Source organism: Dasypus novemcinctus, chromosome 18 (genome assembly GCF_030445035.2).
Source record: "Dasypus novemcinctus isolate mDasNov1 chromosome 18, mDasNov1.1.hap2, whole genome shotgun sequence".
Lineage (NCBI taxonomy): Eukaryota > Metazoa > Chordata > Mammalia > Cingulata > Dasypodidae > Dasypus > Dasypus novemcinctus.
In genome coordinates, this window is record NC_080690.1 from 7260933 (window position 1) to 7277547 (window position 16615).

The 16615-nt window shown below is 54.7% G+C and overlaps 1 protein-coding gene across 1 annotated transcript in view; it reads right to left on the reverse strand.

Annotated features, from left to right (window-relative positions):
• Positions 1–16615, reverse strand: part of PLCG2 (phospholipase C gamma 2) — a 169759-nt gene that overhangs the window by 42303 nt on the left and 110841 nt on the right. Inside the window, exons 19-24 of the mRNA XM_004468949.3 lie at positions 16003–16122; positions 11425–11605; positions 9787–9858; positions 6118–6227; positions 3326–3422; positions 2071–2137 (exon numbers count right to left, since the gene is read on the reverse strand). Of these exons, the coding sequence (XP_004469006.2) occupies positions 2071–2137; positions 3326–3422; positions 6118–6227; positions 9787–9858; positions 11425–11605; positions 16003–16122 (647 nt within the window). The remainder of the gene's footprint in view (positions 1–2070; positions 2138–3325; positions 3423–6117; positions 6228–9786; positions 9859–11424; positions 11606–16002; positions 16123–16615) is intronic.

Consider the following 16615-nt stretch of genomic DNA (forward strand, 5'->3'; position numbering starts at 1 on the left):
CATGCTGCAACACGGACAAACTTTGACATCATTAAGTTGGGTGAAATGTCAGACACAAAAGTACAAATATTACAAGATCCACTTACATGAAATACCTAGAATAAAGAAATTCATAGATACAGAAAGTAGATTTAGAGATGACCAGGGGCTGGGGGGAGGAGGAGGGGAGAGTTATTGCTTAAGAGGTAAAGCGTTTCTGTTTTGGGTGACGGATAAGTTTTAGTAATGGAAAGGAGGGATGGTAGCACAATGCTGTCAGAGTAATTAACTCCACTGAATCGTACCCTTAAATGTGGGTAAAAAGGCAAACTCTGTTTTATATATGCTACCACAATTAAAAACTTTATGAATTAAAAAATTAAGGCTCCAAGGGGGTAAAATTACCTGCCCAACAGTATCAGGAGCTGGCATCTCAGCTCTTGTAGACTAAGCAGCTTGCATGCCCTGTATCTTATTTAATCCTTCTAACAGCCTTGCGGGGATGTTGCTCTTACCCTCATTTTACAGGAAAGACCACTGAGGCTCACTGAGGCAGAATAACATGGGGGGGTCACTCAGCTATCAGGGGCAAAGCTGAGGTTCAAATCAAACCCAAATCCCCCTCTTGGCCAGCGAGCCACGTGCCTCCGCTCTGCAAATGCAGAAGAGATGATGCAAAGAGGGTCACAGTGAAGGCTGGCGCCCCGAATCCCCCAGGCTCCGCCGCCCGTGTGCTCCCCACGGGCTCTGGCAGGCCCCGCGGCCACGCAGGGGCTTGGTTTCTCATCTGTTCCCTGGAGCAGAGAGCCCCTCTCCTGGGTTGTGGTGGTGACAAAAAGAACCGTCAACGAAGGGAGCAAAGGCCAAAGAAGCAGTTCCAGGACGGCTGTCATCAGAGGCCTGGGTGGATGCAGGCGCCTCCCCAGGGAGGGTCCCGGGGGAGCGAGGCCAGGCTCGGCAACGGGTAAGCTGCGGGGGAGGCGCAGGAGGCTCGGGGAGGAGACCTGCTGCCTTCAGTCCCTTCCCAGGGGAGCAGCAGTGCCCGTTCACAGAGGAGCTTGAAGCCCGACATGACGTCCACCCTGCCCCAGGACACGCCCACGTGCTCAAGCCACGCCGTCGCGCCCCGTCCTGCCGCAGCTCCAGCCAGAAGGTGGAGGTTCAGAGAAGAGAGGTGACAGGCCTCTGGGCTCCACTGGGCCTAGAACCCGGGGCCCTCGGGCCACCTCCTCGGCCCGTCCGAGAAACACGGGGAAACACCGCAGGTCCCGGCAGCGCTGACGGGGCAGGTAGGAGAAACAGCGAATCTGCCCTGACATGCACGTGCTAGTTTCTGTTCTAGCCCTTTCCAGAGACTAACAGCCGCCATCAGTGTCCACTTCGGCCCAAAGGTCCGCCCCCCGCGAGGGAACAAGCAGATCGAGGTCCAAGGCTGGACAGGACCTGGGGACGGCCGCCTCCCCGCTCAGGGCAGTTCTGTGGACAGGACGTGGGAGACGTGGGTGGGAATCCAGGGGACAACGACTGGGCACGCTTCTAGGGGTGTGCCCAAAAGGCTGAAAGCGGGGGCTCAGGCGCATACTTCCACACCAACGTGCATCACAGCGTCACTCACAGGGGCCAAGGGGAGGCAGCAGCTCAAGCGTCCAGCAACAGATCAAAGGGCAAAGGAGACGGGGCCCTGCCGTACAGGGAAACAGTGCTCGGCTGCAAAAGGGAAGGACGCTCTGACATGTGCCGCCGTGTGGATGCACCGTGAAGACATGATGCTGAGCGAATTAGGCCAGTTGCAAAAGGACAGCTACGATTCTGGTGACACAAAATACCTCGAATAAGCAAAGTCACAGAGAAAGTAGCTGAGAGACGCCAGGGGCTCAGAGGAGAACAGAACGCAGAGTTATTACCTAGGGGCACGAAGTTGCTGTTTGGAGGTGGTGGAAAAGTCCTGGTATGGATGTGGCGAGGGTCGCACGATGCTGTGCATGTAATTAACGCCACTGAACCGTACACTGGGAGTGGTCACGTGGGAGACAGAGCTGTGCAGATGTTATCAGAATAAAAAGTTAAAAAAATAAGACTGCGTGCACATACCCACGTTATAAGTATTGAGGTCCAATATTCCTCTGCAGAGAGACCCTAAGGGATTGTCTTCGATAATCTGTGAAGAAACAAGACATAACTCGTGTTCATCTTAATGGGAATAATCAAAAGACAACTGGTTTCCAAAGCACGCCGTTGAGCAGAGGACCTGCCTGTGGGACTGTTTAAAATGCAGTGTCATTTCAGGCTCTGTCCACGGGGAGAGAGCGAAACGAGGGAGCAGAGCTGGCGGGGCCCAGCGGCCAGCAGGTGCGGGCAGGCTCTGCGTCTCGTTCTCCAGGATGTAGGAAAGCGTTCCCATCTCCTCCGCTCCGGTGCCAGCCAGCACTCTGGACCTCTCACCTGGCATTACCACGACTAACTGGGACCCTCTGGCCGACCACAGCTCAAACACCTTCAGTGGCTCCTGTGTCCTCTGGAGGAAACAGCCCCGCTCTGTGGTCTGGCCTTCAAAGCTTTCCCGCCCCCTCCCCACCACCGTTCGGTTCTGCTGTCGCAGCATCCGGATGAGATGGGAACATGGGTCTTGGGAGCGCTGGCAGAACCGTGCACCTGCCTAGCCCTCGTGCCACCCCCACCCCTCTGCTACCGGGCTAGAGCCGAGCACGTGGGCAAGGGCTGTGCTGGACACGCGTGGCGAGGGCGCCTCGTCTCTACCCGGGCTGAGCACAGCCTCGTTCTCACCCCCGTCCCTTCGTGTAGGCTGCACCATCCTCCTGGAATTCCCTCCTGCCAGTCTCCTGCGGTTGAACTCGAACTTGATACTTAAAAGCTCCAAGGCCCCCTCCTCCAGGAGGCCTTCCCAGATGCCAGAGGTTCTACCCGCACCCGCTGCAGGCAGCCGGCCACCCTTGGAGCCTTTCTATCCTGAGAACCGGGTTTTCAGAGTCACCAGGCAGGCCTCGAGGCACCTCCCGGGGCACTTGCTTACTCATACCACGCACGTTCACGGTGTCTGGACGTCCATCTGAATGCGTTTCATTTGCAAGCTGCTTCGAGCAGAGGACAAACTCCCCGCCTGGCTGTGCGCCCTCCCCAGAGAATTCTCCTGCATATTCAAGGCCTTCCAGCCCAGCCTATTAAATCCCCCACGGCAACTCAGGGGACAATCCCACAGCCACGTCACTCCGTGCTCCACACTGGGTGTTCCAGCGGGACCAGGTATGGAAACTGCATGCACCGAGCGGTGCAGTGGACTCCCCAAAACACAGGGCTGGCAGACCCCGTGAGGCTGGCCGGAGCGCACCTGCTTCTCCAGCTCCTCGACGTCGACTGTGGAAATGTCCTCAACGTAATTCGACGGGAAGTACTGCTGGATTCTGGCCCCGTAGTCTCCTTTCCACCTAGATGGGAAGAGGGCATCAGAGAGCCTCGCAGGCCGTTCCCAATGACCCGCTACTGCTCGCTAAATCCCCAGTGGCGCCGGCGGAAAGGCAGCCAGCGGCCGCACGGCCGGCAGAGCATCTCGAGGGATCTTCTGCTTTCTTATCAGTGAGGAGGAATTTGGGGGTCCTTGCCTTCTGCTTAGCATGAGCCTACTGCCGGGCCCGAGACACCAGAAGTCCCAAAATTCAGTGTCTTAACTGGACGTCAGGGGTGACGAAAGACAAAAGCTCAACTAATCCCCACCCGATTTCAGGAAGGGTCGAGGCAGGCAGTGGAATCAGATTCCAGCTCCATCACCAGACGTGTGGGCCCCGTGCCTCAGTCTCTCCATCTGTCAAGTGGGGGTGGTGCCGGCGGCTGCCTGGGAGGCCGGGCTGAGGACTTGGGGGCTGGCGTACGCGGAGCGCTTGCCACAGAGCCTGGCGCGCAGGCAGTGCTGGTTCTCCTTATTGTCCAGCTGCCGCTACGCAGCTCTCATCACCCGGCACCCGCCAGGCTCCGAGCCCCTCGCCACGGCCAGCACCGCAGGCGCAGCGGCAGGCAGGGCCCCTCCCTCCAGCCCGGGCCCCTCGTGGACTGTGCCTTACCCGCAGTTGGGTGGGGGGTCTTTCCAAAATACACATGGGCCCAGGTCATGGCGACCACTCCCCCCAGCCTTCAGAATCAAGCCCAGTCCCTGCAGCCCGGCGGCCAGAGCCCAGGGAGCCTCTCGGTCCTCCCCTCTTGCCTCCCCGTGGCTCAGACTTGACATTCACTCCAGAGGACCTGTGGACCCCCACCCGCCCCTGGTACAGTTCCCCACACTTCCATGCCCAGCCCGTGCCCTTCTCCTGCCTGCTCCTACTAAGCACTTAAGAGGCAGCACTGGCACTTCCTCTTCCGGGAAGCCTACCCTGACTGCCACTAGACAGAGGGCTCTTCCTCCATGCTCCCGTGGCATCCTGCCCCCATGGCCATCCTAACAGCCGCACCTTAGATTTCACTCATAATTTACACATCGGCCTTCCCCACCGCACAAGACCTTTCTCGATCCTAATCAAATCTGTACTCCAGGGTGATGAGAAGCACTCAGTACATGCTTGTTGCTCAAAATAAGCAAAGGAAGGATCTGTCATCTGTTGACCTGGCACCACTCAGCGAGTGGAACCACAGAATCGCCGGGTGTCAACCTTTTCCCGTGCCCTCTTCACCTTCTGCTCCTCCAGCCCATCTCAGGCAAAGGCTGTCCCCTCGGGGTCACCGCAGGCTCTGCTGGCCTGGGACCGAGCCTTTACGCCTATGACCCAGGTGTAACTACTCCTGGTAGCACGCCCTTCCCTCTCAAAAGCACCCCGGATTAGAAGTAAGAGATGTGGTCCCCCAGGTACACTGGAGCCTCTTAGGAGTTCGCAAAAGAAGGTGTTCCACTGGAGCCACTGGGGCGATTTACCCACAGCACTTTGCCAAAGGAATGTAAGGCAGTCTCTGGATCCACAGCAAGGCAAGCGCCTCGGAAACGTGGAGAAGGTCACACCGGGCCCAGAGAGGCACAGGGCTGCATACTGCAAATGGCGATCTGGAATAATTAACTCTGTTTCCCCCGATTTTCAAACAGTTTGGAAACCCCTGGACTAGGGCCCCTTCCAGCAGTACAGAGAGGGACCAAACACACAAGTGAGGTCAAGAGCAGGGGCTCTGGAGTTCCAATCTCCACCCGCTGTGTGACCTTGGAGAAGTTACTGCACTTCTCGGTTCATCAGTTTCCTCATCTGTAAACTGCAGGTAACAACAGAACCAATCTTATGGAATCATCATGTAGATTAAATGGACTATTTCAAAAGAAGGGCTTAAAACAACGCTTGACACGCACAATGCTGAATACCTGTGTGCTGCTGTTCACAGTCCTAAGTCAAGTTCAGCTATTTGTGGGAAGAAGAGATGCCGATCTTGTGAGGCGCTAGTGCCTCTGCCAGTGCTCAGACTTATGAACAAATTGTTATTGCTCTAAGGTAGAAATCACACCCCAAAAAACCTTCTGCCCAGGAGCCTACTGCTGGACAGAGCAATTTTCTTCCCCAGGTGAGAAAAGGAAAGAGTTAAGCACATCTAGGTACCTGTGGTCTAAAACTGTTCCCTTGTCCATCCACGACAGGCCACTGCATAGAGCACGGGACTAAGTAACAACACAAGAATTTGAATTTGAAATAACACACTGGCTTGTGTAAGGGGAAGAGCCTGCGATATTTAGCAACCATGCAACCTTGGAGAGGCTCATTCCTGGCATCCCATAAAGTGAAAAAATTATGTCACAACTTTGCAGAGTTGAAATGGGGATTGATTAGGTGGTACATGAAAGCAATTAGCTGAGTGCTTGGCAAACTGACCTGAGTCAATCCTGGCTGCTGCTATAATTACAATAATATATGCAAGTGTGATATATTATATGACCCAGCAACACAATATATCATAATACAATACTAAATTGTGATCATAGTTCACCTGCTTTTCAGAGTAAAGCCTACACCAAGTTACTTTCTCGGGGTCTGCACACAGCAGGTCAAGGCCAGCAGGCGATGGCAGATAAAGGGAGCACAGGGCGAGCCTCGCCCCCAGGAGGCCCCAAGACAAGTCCAGTTCCCCCGCCACATGGTGGGGGCCCCCATCCAGCCTTACCAGCCCCCGGGCTCCTTGGAGACGTTGTGGATGAGGGCGCCACGACAGAAGCTCAGCTCATCGCTTTGCTTGGCCTTGTAGTCGTACAGCGCTTTCACGGTTCTCTGAGGCTTGCAAGGAAAAGAAGAAGCAAAAGGTCAAGCCGGGGGACAGGGCGGAGCACGCCATCTGCACTCCTGGGCTCCATCTGCACTCCTGGGCTCCGGTCTGGTTCCCCCCATCAGGGAGCCGGTGGCTGCAGGCCAAGCTTACAGTGCCATCTGCTGGCGAAGGGCTGGCACTGCAGGGGAGCCCCAGCCCCTGGCGTCCAGGGCCCTTCCCGGTGGTCTCCTAACTGAGCTCCTGTGGAACGCTGACATTTTTCAAGAGGAACCGAGGCGCTTCTCCACGGAAGTCATGGAAAGGTGGTCCCTGCTCCGGCAGGAACAAGTCAGAACTTACTGGGGATAGAGTGCTCTTCAGTGGTTGTGCCTTAATGCCTGTTGCCTGGCAGGCATAAACCTTTGGGGAAATATACCCGTGGAGTGAGCAAGCGTGCACGGGAGAACCGATGAGATGGTCAAACCTGCTCCCGCTCCCCCCGAGAAAAGGGGGAGCATTTTATAAGGAATCCAGGGAAACTGCTCCCACAACCCAGGCTACAGCACGGCTTCAAATCATTGCTCTGCCCCTTATGAGCATACAAGGTTGAGGCTTTCTAAGCCTCAGTTTCCCCATCTGGAATTAAAACATTACAGACTTCACGGGGTCACTGAGACTATTAAATGAGATGGAGCACGTGAGAATAAAAATGGTAGCGGCTAACCTCTTCTAGCTGCCCACTGGAGTCAGAGCATTGTCTGAAGCATTCTACCTACAGTGTCCTATTTCATCCTCACAACAGGTGGTATCAGCTTCATCCCCATTTTACAGATGAGGAAACTGAGGTACAGAGTTCAGTACGCTGCCCAAAGTCAGGGAGCTGGTAAATGGCTGAGCCCAGAACTGAGTCAATAAATGTGAGCAGTAGCCCGAGTTTGTGATATTCCATGAAAGGCAACATGGGTTCTAGAGGCTCTGCCCTAGGTATCTCCAACCGGAGTGCACCGGAGCTCCTGTGCGTCCCGCTCCAAGGCGGACACCCCATGTGGACCCTGTCTCTCTCTCAGGAGGCACAGGGTTAAATCTCCAAGACCTGGAGGGCAGGAGAGCCAGCAGTGGAGGGAAGGCCGGGAAACAGCTTCCCCAGGGAGCAAGCCTCCAGCCAGACAAGCGGAGAGGTCCTCTTGTCACAGCCCCCTGGACAGCTGGACAGCGTGACACAGAAAGCGTGTGACAGAGCAAAGTGGCTGAGAACACAGGCCTCCGAGCCAGGCTGCCAGGGTCACGGTCCAGCTCACGCCTGACCAGCTGTGTCCCTCAGCAAGGTATTCAGCCTCTAGGTACCTCAGTTTCCTCATCTGTAAAAGGCAACAAAAGTGGTAGCTACCCCCCAGGACTGAGGCGGTAGCTACTGTCAAGTGCTGAGAACCAAGCCTGATAGGCGTTCCCCATGATCATCCATCTCATCATTCCTGTTCAAAGAACCAACCCAAAGGAAATAGTGTAAAAGATGCTCAAAGCCTCCTGCCCGGAGTGCACCTGATAAGAGCAAAGACTGCAGACAACCTGGGTGGATACTGATGGGGACATAGCTAAGTAAATTACGACGGAATCACCTAGAATATTCTTCAACATTAAAAACAATTTTTTAAAGTTAGAATACCAATATCTGTATTTGCATCTAAATTACTCCGCTTACCATATGCAACAAAAACAGTCCTCAGGAAGACTAACAATGGAGAGAAGCACACGTGAGGAGGCAGATGAACAGCACAGGCTAAAAACGGCAGGCGTCTAAGACTGCAGAGACATCCCCAGCGTTAATACCCAAAAAGACTGATGCTAGGGCAGGAGGGTGGCCAGACTTGGGCTGATTGTTTCTCTATTGTTTCCCAAAGTGTTCTTCACTGTTGCATCTTTTTTCAATCATAATAACAGTAATAATTTTATTTCAAAGCACTTATCCTACACCAGACAGCTTGAGATCAAATTCAGCACACAATCGTATTTTACTTGACTTATTTCATTATAGGATGCTTTTCTCTAAAATCTGCCAAAATCCAGAAATTGGGAAGGAAAAAAACAAAAAATAAATAAATAAATAAATAAACTGGAATATTTCACAGAGAACATGCAGAGTTCTGGCTTGTCTTGAAAAGACAGAAGACCTGGCCACCTCCCTCAAAAAGCAACCACTGACAGCTACCCAGAAGGGGCTGCCCTTGACCTGGGGGTTCCCACGTGCTGCTCCCCCACCAGCCCCGCCCCCGTCATCTCACGGACAGGAGGCCAAGTACCTGTCGCCACTTCTCACCAGACTTGCCCTACACCGTGACGCTGTCGCTGTGGAGTTAAGAGATTCTGAGATGTTTTTAATTTCCTGCTCCCTCATTCATGGTATCTGCCTGGTCTTTAAGAACACTTGGATTTGCAGCTCCCATTTTAAGAAATTATTTTTGAGAGGAAAAAGAGAAACTCAAGCCCTTCAAAATAAACTCTGAGTTTACCAGTCCATCGAGGGTTAGAGATACAGCCTTCCCGAAGCCGCTCAGGAGGCCCCCCCACCCCCAGGTAAATTTGCAAAACATACATGGGGAGAAGGATTGTTAGTCTCATTTCCAAATTACCCTTCACTTCTAGTAAAAGTTTTTGTGCCTTCATCACTTCAATCATTATTAGGGCATTTTCTCTAATAATTGCACAATATAATGTACAGAAATAATAGTGCTCCAATAAGGAACGCACAGCTATGTGGTTAGTCCAAATACCATTGATTAGACCCTTTGGATGGATTCTATGCTGTGTGAATATGTATCAGTAAAATGGATTTTTTAAAAAAGGTTTTGCTACTTGCTAAATAAGTCTTCTTGTGTGTTTCCCACAGTTCAACAGGCCCACAACTTTTCGAGGCTTCATTTCTTCCCCAAAGGGATTTGCATTGGCCAAAGATGATAAGTTAAAAAAATAAATAAACTTTTCTCTGGATTCCTACAGAGTCCACTGGCAGGGCCCCTCCTAAGTAGGAGTTGTGTATGGGTCAGGGGGGTCCCCAAAGAGAAGATTCCCCATCGTTCTTCCTCCACCAGCTCAAAGTAAATCTGAGATGAAACCAAAGCAAGGAGGAGGAGCTGGGGGCTGAAAGTCAAGTCCATCCCTGTGTGCCTGGGAGTACTCAACAGAGGGGACGAGACAGCGTGAGCGCCGCAAGGAGGGCAGCGAGCCACACGGAATGTAAAACCACCAGCGGCTCAGTCGGCGCAGGGACATTTCAAAGACTTTTAATTAGAAGCCATTGGGCCCAAAGGTGGTTCATCAAACCTCAGAACTTTAGCAAAGCACTGTCACGTCTGGGTGGAATTCCATTAACCTTTCCCCAGAAACTAGATGTCGTCTTGTCAGTCATTTCCTCTCCAGGAAAAAAAACATTTTGGCCAAGTTTTCTAAAACATTCTCTTGCCCTGTTATAGATGCAGTGGGAGCAAGGGATGGGGGAGGGAAGCCAGGTCAGTTGTAGGGCGGGCTGGAGGCCAAGGTAGGGCGGGCTGGAGGCCAAGGTAGGGTGGGCTGGAGGCCACGGTCAGCACGTACCATGGAAGGACTGATTTCGCTCGGATCCACATACATTCGGCTGACGTCATAGAGGGAGTTTATATCTCTTTCCTGAAAGAAGAACAAAGAAAAATTGAAGGATCAATCTGAGCTCCTGCAGTAGCCCTTTACGTATAAGGAGGGGTCGGGGTTCCCTCGGGATCACCCGTCATTTGACAGAAGAGTTGAGCCCTCACAGGGTTTCATCACAGCCTGTGGCTAGAGACAGGAAGAAGCTATAAAAGTCTCCCCAACTTGGAAACTTTACCCAAAATGAGAGAAGCCCCTCTCCAGGCCTACTATGTGTCAGGCACTGTGCTTCTTTGTGAAAACACTCAAACTCTGCCAGCCAGTGGGGGCTGAAGCTAGCTAGCTGCTCACGAGAGCCCCTTGGGTGCGGTTGACTCCGTGATCCATGCCGCCATGTTGGTTGTTCGCAGTCGGCCATGGTGGAAGCATTTACACCAGGGAAACCGGCAGGTGCCACAAACAGGGCTTCTTTACCCAGAGAGCTGCTTCAACATTCACCAGAACATCACCACAGGCTCCATCTCCCCCTCTTCTCTGCCCCCTCTCCCTTTGCTCTGGCCACACTGCACAGCTTTCTGTCCCCCAGACCCACCGCAGGGCATGTGCCTCACTGCCCCTCTGCCCAGAGCCATCTTCCTCCGCATCTCCCCATGGCAGGCCCCTTCCTTCTAGGTCCTGCCTCACCTTCTCAGCCTCCCAGGGACGGCTTCTCCAATCATCCCTCCCTCGACGGTGGCCCCACACCTTAGCAAATCATCCTGTTTCCTTTTTTTCGCTGTAATTCCCACCAACTGCAAACATCTGGTTTAAGCAATTGCACATTAGCCAGCCCAGAACCTACATTTCTTAAGGGCAGACTTTGTTCCACAGGAACCATGGACCCAGAACAGTTCCTGGCACATGGCTGTGCACAATACACCTCTTTGGAATAAATTTATGAGTCCATTGGCTGGAAACTGAGCCACAGTCATCAGATCAGGCCTCTCCTCCGCTCAGACCCCTCCAATGGCTCAGAGGAAAAGCCAGCGGTGGACAAAGGTCACCAGGCCCTACATGAGCCAGCCCCGTCCATCCTTGTCTTCAGTAAGTTCTACTGAGCCTGGCTCACTCCATTCCAGCCACACCAACTTCCCTTGGTGCTTGTGTGTCCCCAGGCACTGGCTCGGCACCTCTGCACATGCTGGTGTCTCCCTCCACCTACCTGCATGGCTCACTTTCACCTCCTCTGAGGTCTGCTCAAATCCGTCCTGCCCAGAGACGCCTTCCCAGATCACCCCTTGTAAACTGCAGCCCCTTTCCTGTCACTCTCGATCCACTTATCCACCTTTCCGGTTTTCTGTTCTCCAAAGCACTTATCACCAGCTGACACGGCTAGGTCTATTTCTTTAATTATCTCATTTCTTGGGTCTCCCCACACTGCGCAGCAGGCAGCAGGAGGGCAGGGGCTTTGCTATGTTCAGTTTTGCATCCCCAGGACCTGCAGCAGCGCCAGGCAGTTTGTAAAGGCTCCATAAAGGGCTGTGGACTGAACCGACAGATGGACGCAAACCTCGGACAAGACTTTCCCTGTTACCCTCGCACCACATCCCGGAAGAGTCAGCCCCCTACCATATTGTAGCGCTCCAGGAGCTCGGGGGTCACGGGGTAGCGCAGCCTCATCTTCCGGTAGAGGGCGTGCTTCTCGTAGTAGCTGACCAGCTCCACCAGGCTCTCGAAGTAGGCGGAGGTGCCCAGCACGAAGTGCCGGCCGTCCCGGTTGATGCGGCAGTGCTTGACCTTGCCCCTGGCCCTGGAAGGAGAAGATGACGAGGGTTAGACACGCCGAGATGCTGGCGGCCGGGCTCCTGCTAGGCCAACCCGCAGATCAGGAGCCACTCAGTCGGCCCTCCTTGGGGGAACCAGGCAAATGAGCAGGGAGCAGGCCTCCTACTCAGCACAAGACGGCAATTAAAACGACATGGCACTTCAGGGAAAAATCCTCAAAAAATACTGCGGAGAGAGGCTCAACGGCCCCTCCTGCCCCCTCTCCCTCACCTCCCTTAACTACGTGGACTTGATTTAGGGAACAAGGTTGACAAACTATGGCTCACGGGCCAAATCCAACCCGCCAGCTGTTTTTGTAAATAAAGTTTTATTGACACACAGCCACGTACAATTGCTTGTGCGGTGGCTGCTTTAATGCTGCAACAGTAGTTGTGTCATCACGACAGAGACCTGGGGGCCCACAAAGCCTAAAATATTTGCTGACTGTCCCTTTACAGAAAAACTTTGCCAAGCCGTGCTCCAGAACGCTGGAACTTGACCTTCAAACCCTTAAATCTTGTCTTCATAGGCCCAACTGCTGCAATAATGGATTTTTTTCCTCACTAAAGAAAGCCAGCTTTTTGTTTCTTCATCCATTTCAAACAAGAGGCAGAAGAAAAAAAAACCCAAAACAGAACAGGCTCTTCAGCCTTACTAGCTTGAATCAGCAAGAATGGAAACATTTGGGAAATTAAACTTTGTCCCTAACTGTATAGCCAAGAGGTTCTTTTAAAAAATGTCTAAAGGTACAGTTTCTATGTTCACCTTTAAAATTTTTTTCACTGTAAAGATTCATCTACTGTTTTAAAAAGCACATCCTGTTAAACCATTCCTTCAAAAAGTCCTGTAAAAACAAATGCTAGATGACTTCTGCTTCAGTGGTTTACACGCAGTGATATTTCATTAATTTTTTTTATATAAGAGACAAAAATACTGCTGAGTGGGGAAATAACTTGCAGAATGAAAGTACAGCATGGCCCCATTTGTATTTTTTTAAAATAGAATAAAATATCCGCAAAATGGTACGGGATATTCCCCCATATATATGTCTATAAATACACTTAAAGAAGGCCGCAGATGGACAAAGTCTCTAATTAGCAAACTGCGCTTTCTACCAGGACGAGGACTGAGGCGAGGACCAAAAGGGTCTTTAGCCTGACCTGTGACGTCTTCATTTTTTATGAGAATGCATTTATGTAATATTCATGTAATTAAAAATTAATTTTAAAACTCTCTCCCAAAGCTCCCTAAGGCAGGAGGTGTGGGGGCACTGAGGTTAAGAGTGGGCAGTGGGTTCCGGTTCCTTCCTTACAGAACTGTGGGCCAACGAGTCTGCCTCTCCGAGCCTCAGTTTCCCCACCCACAGCCATGGGGATCTGGAACCACTGCTGAACGGGGAGCGCTAGGGCCGGCGGGGCCATCCTGGTGAAGCACCGTGCCTGCACACAGCGGGCGCTCAACAACCAGCAGCCTGGGCTAGCAAAGTCACACCAAAAGGAGCTGCCCCGGGAGAAAGAAGCCTCCACCAGGAAGGTGGGGAAGGAGCGCCGGAGCAGAAGCGTCTCTGGCCAGCCTCTGGGAGAGCGGTGCTACTGCCGGGCCAGGGCCTGCGGCCTGAGCTTCACCAGGATGCCCCCAAGCCTGGGGGGTCCCACCCCGGCGACTCCATCTCCTGGTGTGGATCTGACTGTTTTTGCTCCTGTGGAAACCTACCAGGTCAGTGTGAGTTCCGAGAGCCTACAACTGGGAGGAGGGAGAGGGAAGGAGGACAAGAGGGGAGCAAGGGAGGGTGGGAAGAAAAGCTCCTGCAGGCCTGGCCCGCCCCCCTTCTGCCTGCCGCCCCGGCCCCCGTCACCCTGGAGAACCTCTGCTCGCCCTGCAGGACCCCGTGCCCTCCCTGCCCGCCCATCGCACAACGAGCGATCGGCTAACGGGCCCGGCCCTCCTGGCCAAGCGGCGTTTCTCCACGAGGGAGGGCTTGGACGCGTGGGGGCGTTTCTGATTGTCCCGCAGGCAGAGCCCCCTCCCAGGCTCGCAGGGGGCTCAGGTCCCTCCCTCCTCTTCGAGCAACACCTGCCCAGACTAAGCTTTCCTGGTGGCAGAGACCGTCCTCGTCGCCAAGGGGCCCTGCAGCCAGCGTTTACTGACCACCTACTGTTTTCCAGATGACCCTACGTAGGCGCGAACAGGCCAAAAGCAAGAAACACGTGTGGGGAACGCGACATCTCCCACCCCACTGTACTGCGGGCCCCGCGAGGGCAAGGGTCAGGGTCGTCTTCACCACTGCCGTGTCTGTGGAGCCCAGCACAGGGCCTGGCACGTACGAAGTGCTCACTAAACTTCCACAGGCTCCTAAAAAATAAACGTCCCCACCCTCAACGTGCTGCCCACCTCGTGGGGAAGACGTGTGCAAACAGAGCGGGCCCCTCCCTCTCTCCATCCGTGTGGTTCCGGGGTTGGGGACGGCAACTCAGAATCACAGCCCCTGGTTCAAGAACGGAGCGGGGAGAGCCCTTCCTGCTGGCCGCTGCCCTGGCACCCCAAGGCAAAGAAAGCTTCCTGGGGATGAAGCCAACAGAGAGCGCCGAGACGAGAGGAGGAGCCGACCCAGTGTCTTCGGGTGCAGCAGTTTGATGAATTCCAAAAAGAAATATTGGATATGTTTGTCATCTGACCCATACCTGGGCATGACTGAGTTATCATTAGGGCGTGGAGTCCCCACCCCTTGGTGGGCGGGGACTCACAGATAAAAGGCAGGGCCGAGGACAGAGCTGGAGCTTTTGGTGCAAGGGTTTCTGATGTTGGAGTTTGATGCTGAAGCCTGAAGCTGGAGCCCCAGGAAGTCAGCCCAGAGAAGAAAGAGAAGCCAGGCCCAGGAAGAGAGGAACGCTGAGCCCAGGAAGAAGCAAGCCCTGGAAAGAAAGGAACCTTGATCAAAGAAAAGCAAGCCCCAGGAACGTAGGAACCCAGGAAGCCGGAGCCTTCGCAGATGTCGGCAGCCATCCTGCTCCAACATGTGAAAATAGACTTTGGTGAGGGAAGTAACTTATCCTTCATGGCGTGGTATCTGTACGCTCCTACCCCAAATAAATACCCTTTATAAAAGCCAACCACTTTCTGGTAATTTTCCATCGGCACCCCTTTGGCTGACCAACACATCGGGTGAGGCCTCAGGCCTGGCGTCGGCAGCGTTTTGCCTCTGGCGCCCACCACCTCTGTCTGTTTCTGCCGGTTGAGTTGGATTTCCCTCCCCTGCACCCGACAGCGTCCCGCCCGGCAGATGACAGCACAGAGGGCCCAACCCCAAGCCCAGCACCTGGTACAAAGCAGACGTTCGCTCAGTGCTCAGGGACAGAGCACCGGGTTCCCACCAAGGCTCAGAAGGCACCACTAAGAGCTTTCTGGAAAAGGGCAAAGGGCAAACGTGTCAACGCAAAGGAAGCCCAGGGCCTCCCTGCCGGCGGCACGAGACCCAGGAGCCACGCTGCATGGAGACTCCTCCCAGGCAGGAGCTGGCACACAGCAGGCCCTCCAGGGGCGGCAGGGAGTGACCACCAGCCCCGCCAAGGAGGCAGCTCGGGGTGCAGGCGGGGGAGCTGGGGGCCATCGGGGGAACCGCGTCCCCAAGAAGACACGCTCAAGTCCTCAGCCTGTCCCGTGAGCGGGACCTGACTTGGAGACAGGGTCTTTGGAGATGTGATTCGCTCAGACGAGACCAGAGCAGGTGAGGGGGGCCCTGGTTCCGTGACCGCTGTCCTGAGGGGAACAGGGACACGTGGGCGCAGACACGGAGAGAAGGGCCACGTGCAGACAGAGGCCGAGCCCGGCGTGGCCAAGGGTGGCCAGGAGCCCGGCAGCCCCCAGGGGAGAAGTCTGGAACCTCCACAAGGACCAACCCTGCCGACCCCTCGATTCAGACTTCCGGACCCCAGAACTGAGGAAACAAACTTCTGCTGTCCCAAGCCCCTTGAGGTGTGGCAATTGGTGACCGCGGCCCTAGCCAACAAGCCAGTGGATTCCCCCGGCCTCCCCACAGGCTGTGGCGGGTGGCAGCTGCAGGCAGGCAGAAGCCAGCCCTACGGCATCTCGGGACCGGGTGCTGGGTTCAAATCCCAGCTCCACCATGTACCAGCTGCCCAAGGCAGCAACTCTGAGTCTCCGTTTCCTCCCCTGCAGGATGGGGGTGACAGCGGTGGGGCATCTGGAGAAGACAGATCAGTGGCCAGCCCAGGAACGCGCCGTCAGGGGAGCTGCTTGCTGCTGCCGCAGCCACTGAGCAGCGGACGCCACGAGCCCGGCGCTCCGGGCCTCGGTCAGTTGGCCGCCAGAATCCCCGTGCGGCCCCATCCCGCCCCCCACAGCCTCCCAGGAAGGCGGCACTACCTGAAGGTGATGGCGTAGGAGTCGGCGCCTTCCCGCTTCCGGATCAGGAAGGCCCCATCGCGGGGGATCCGCATCAGCATGTCCTCCGCCTCGCCACGGCTCAGCCCATCGTAGTACCACCTGCACACAGGGTGGGGCGCAGCCAGGTGAGCGGGCCACTGCCGGGGCAGGCAGCCGCGGTGACAGCCACAGCCACGGCCCAGCGGCCTTCCCCCGCTCCTCCCTGAAAATGTGGTATGTTAAAAAGTCCACGGAAGCGGACTTGGCCCAGTGGTTAGGGCGTCCATCTACCACATGGGAGGTCCGCGGTTCAAACCCCGGGCCTCCTTGACCCGTGTGGAGCTGGCCCATGCGCAGTGCTGATGTGTGCAAGGAGTGCCCTGCCACCAGGGGTGTCCCCCGCGTAGGGGAGCCCCACGTGCAAGGAGTGCGCCCCATAAGGAGAGCCACCCAGCGCGAAAGAAAGTGCAGCCTGCCCAGGAATGGTGCCGCACACATGGAGAGCTGGCACAGCAAAATGATGCAACCAAAAGAAACAGATTCCTGTGCCGCTGACAACAACAGAAGCGGACAAAGAAGAACATGTAGCAAATACACACAGAGAACAGACAAC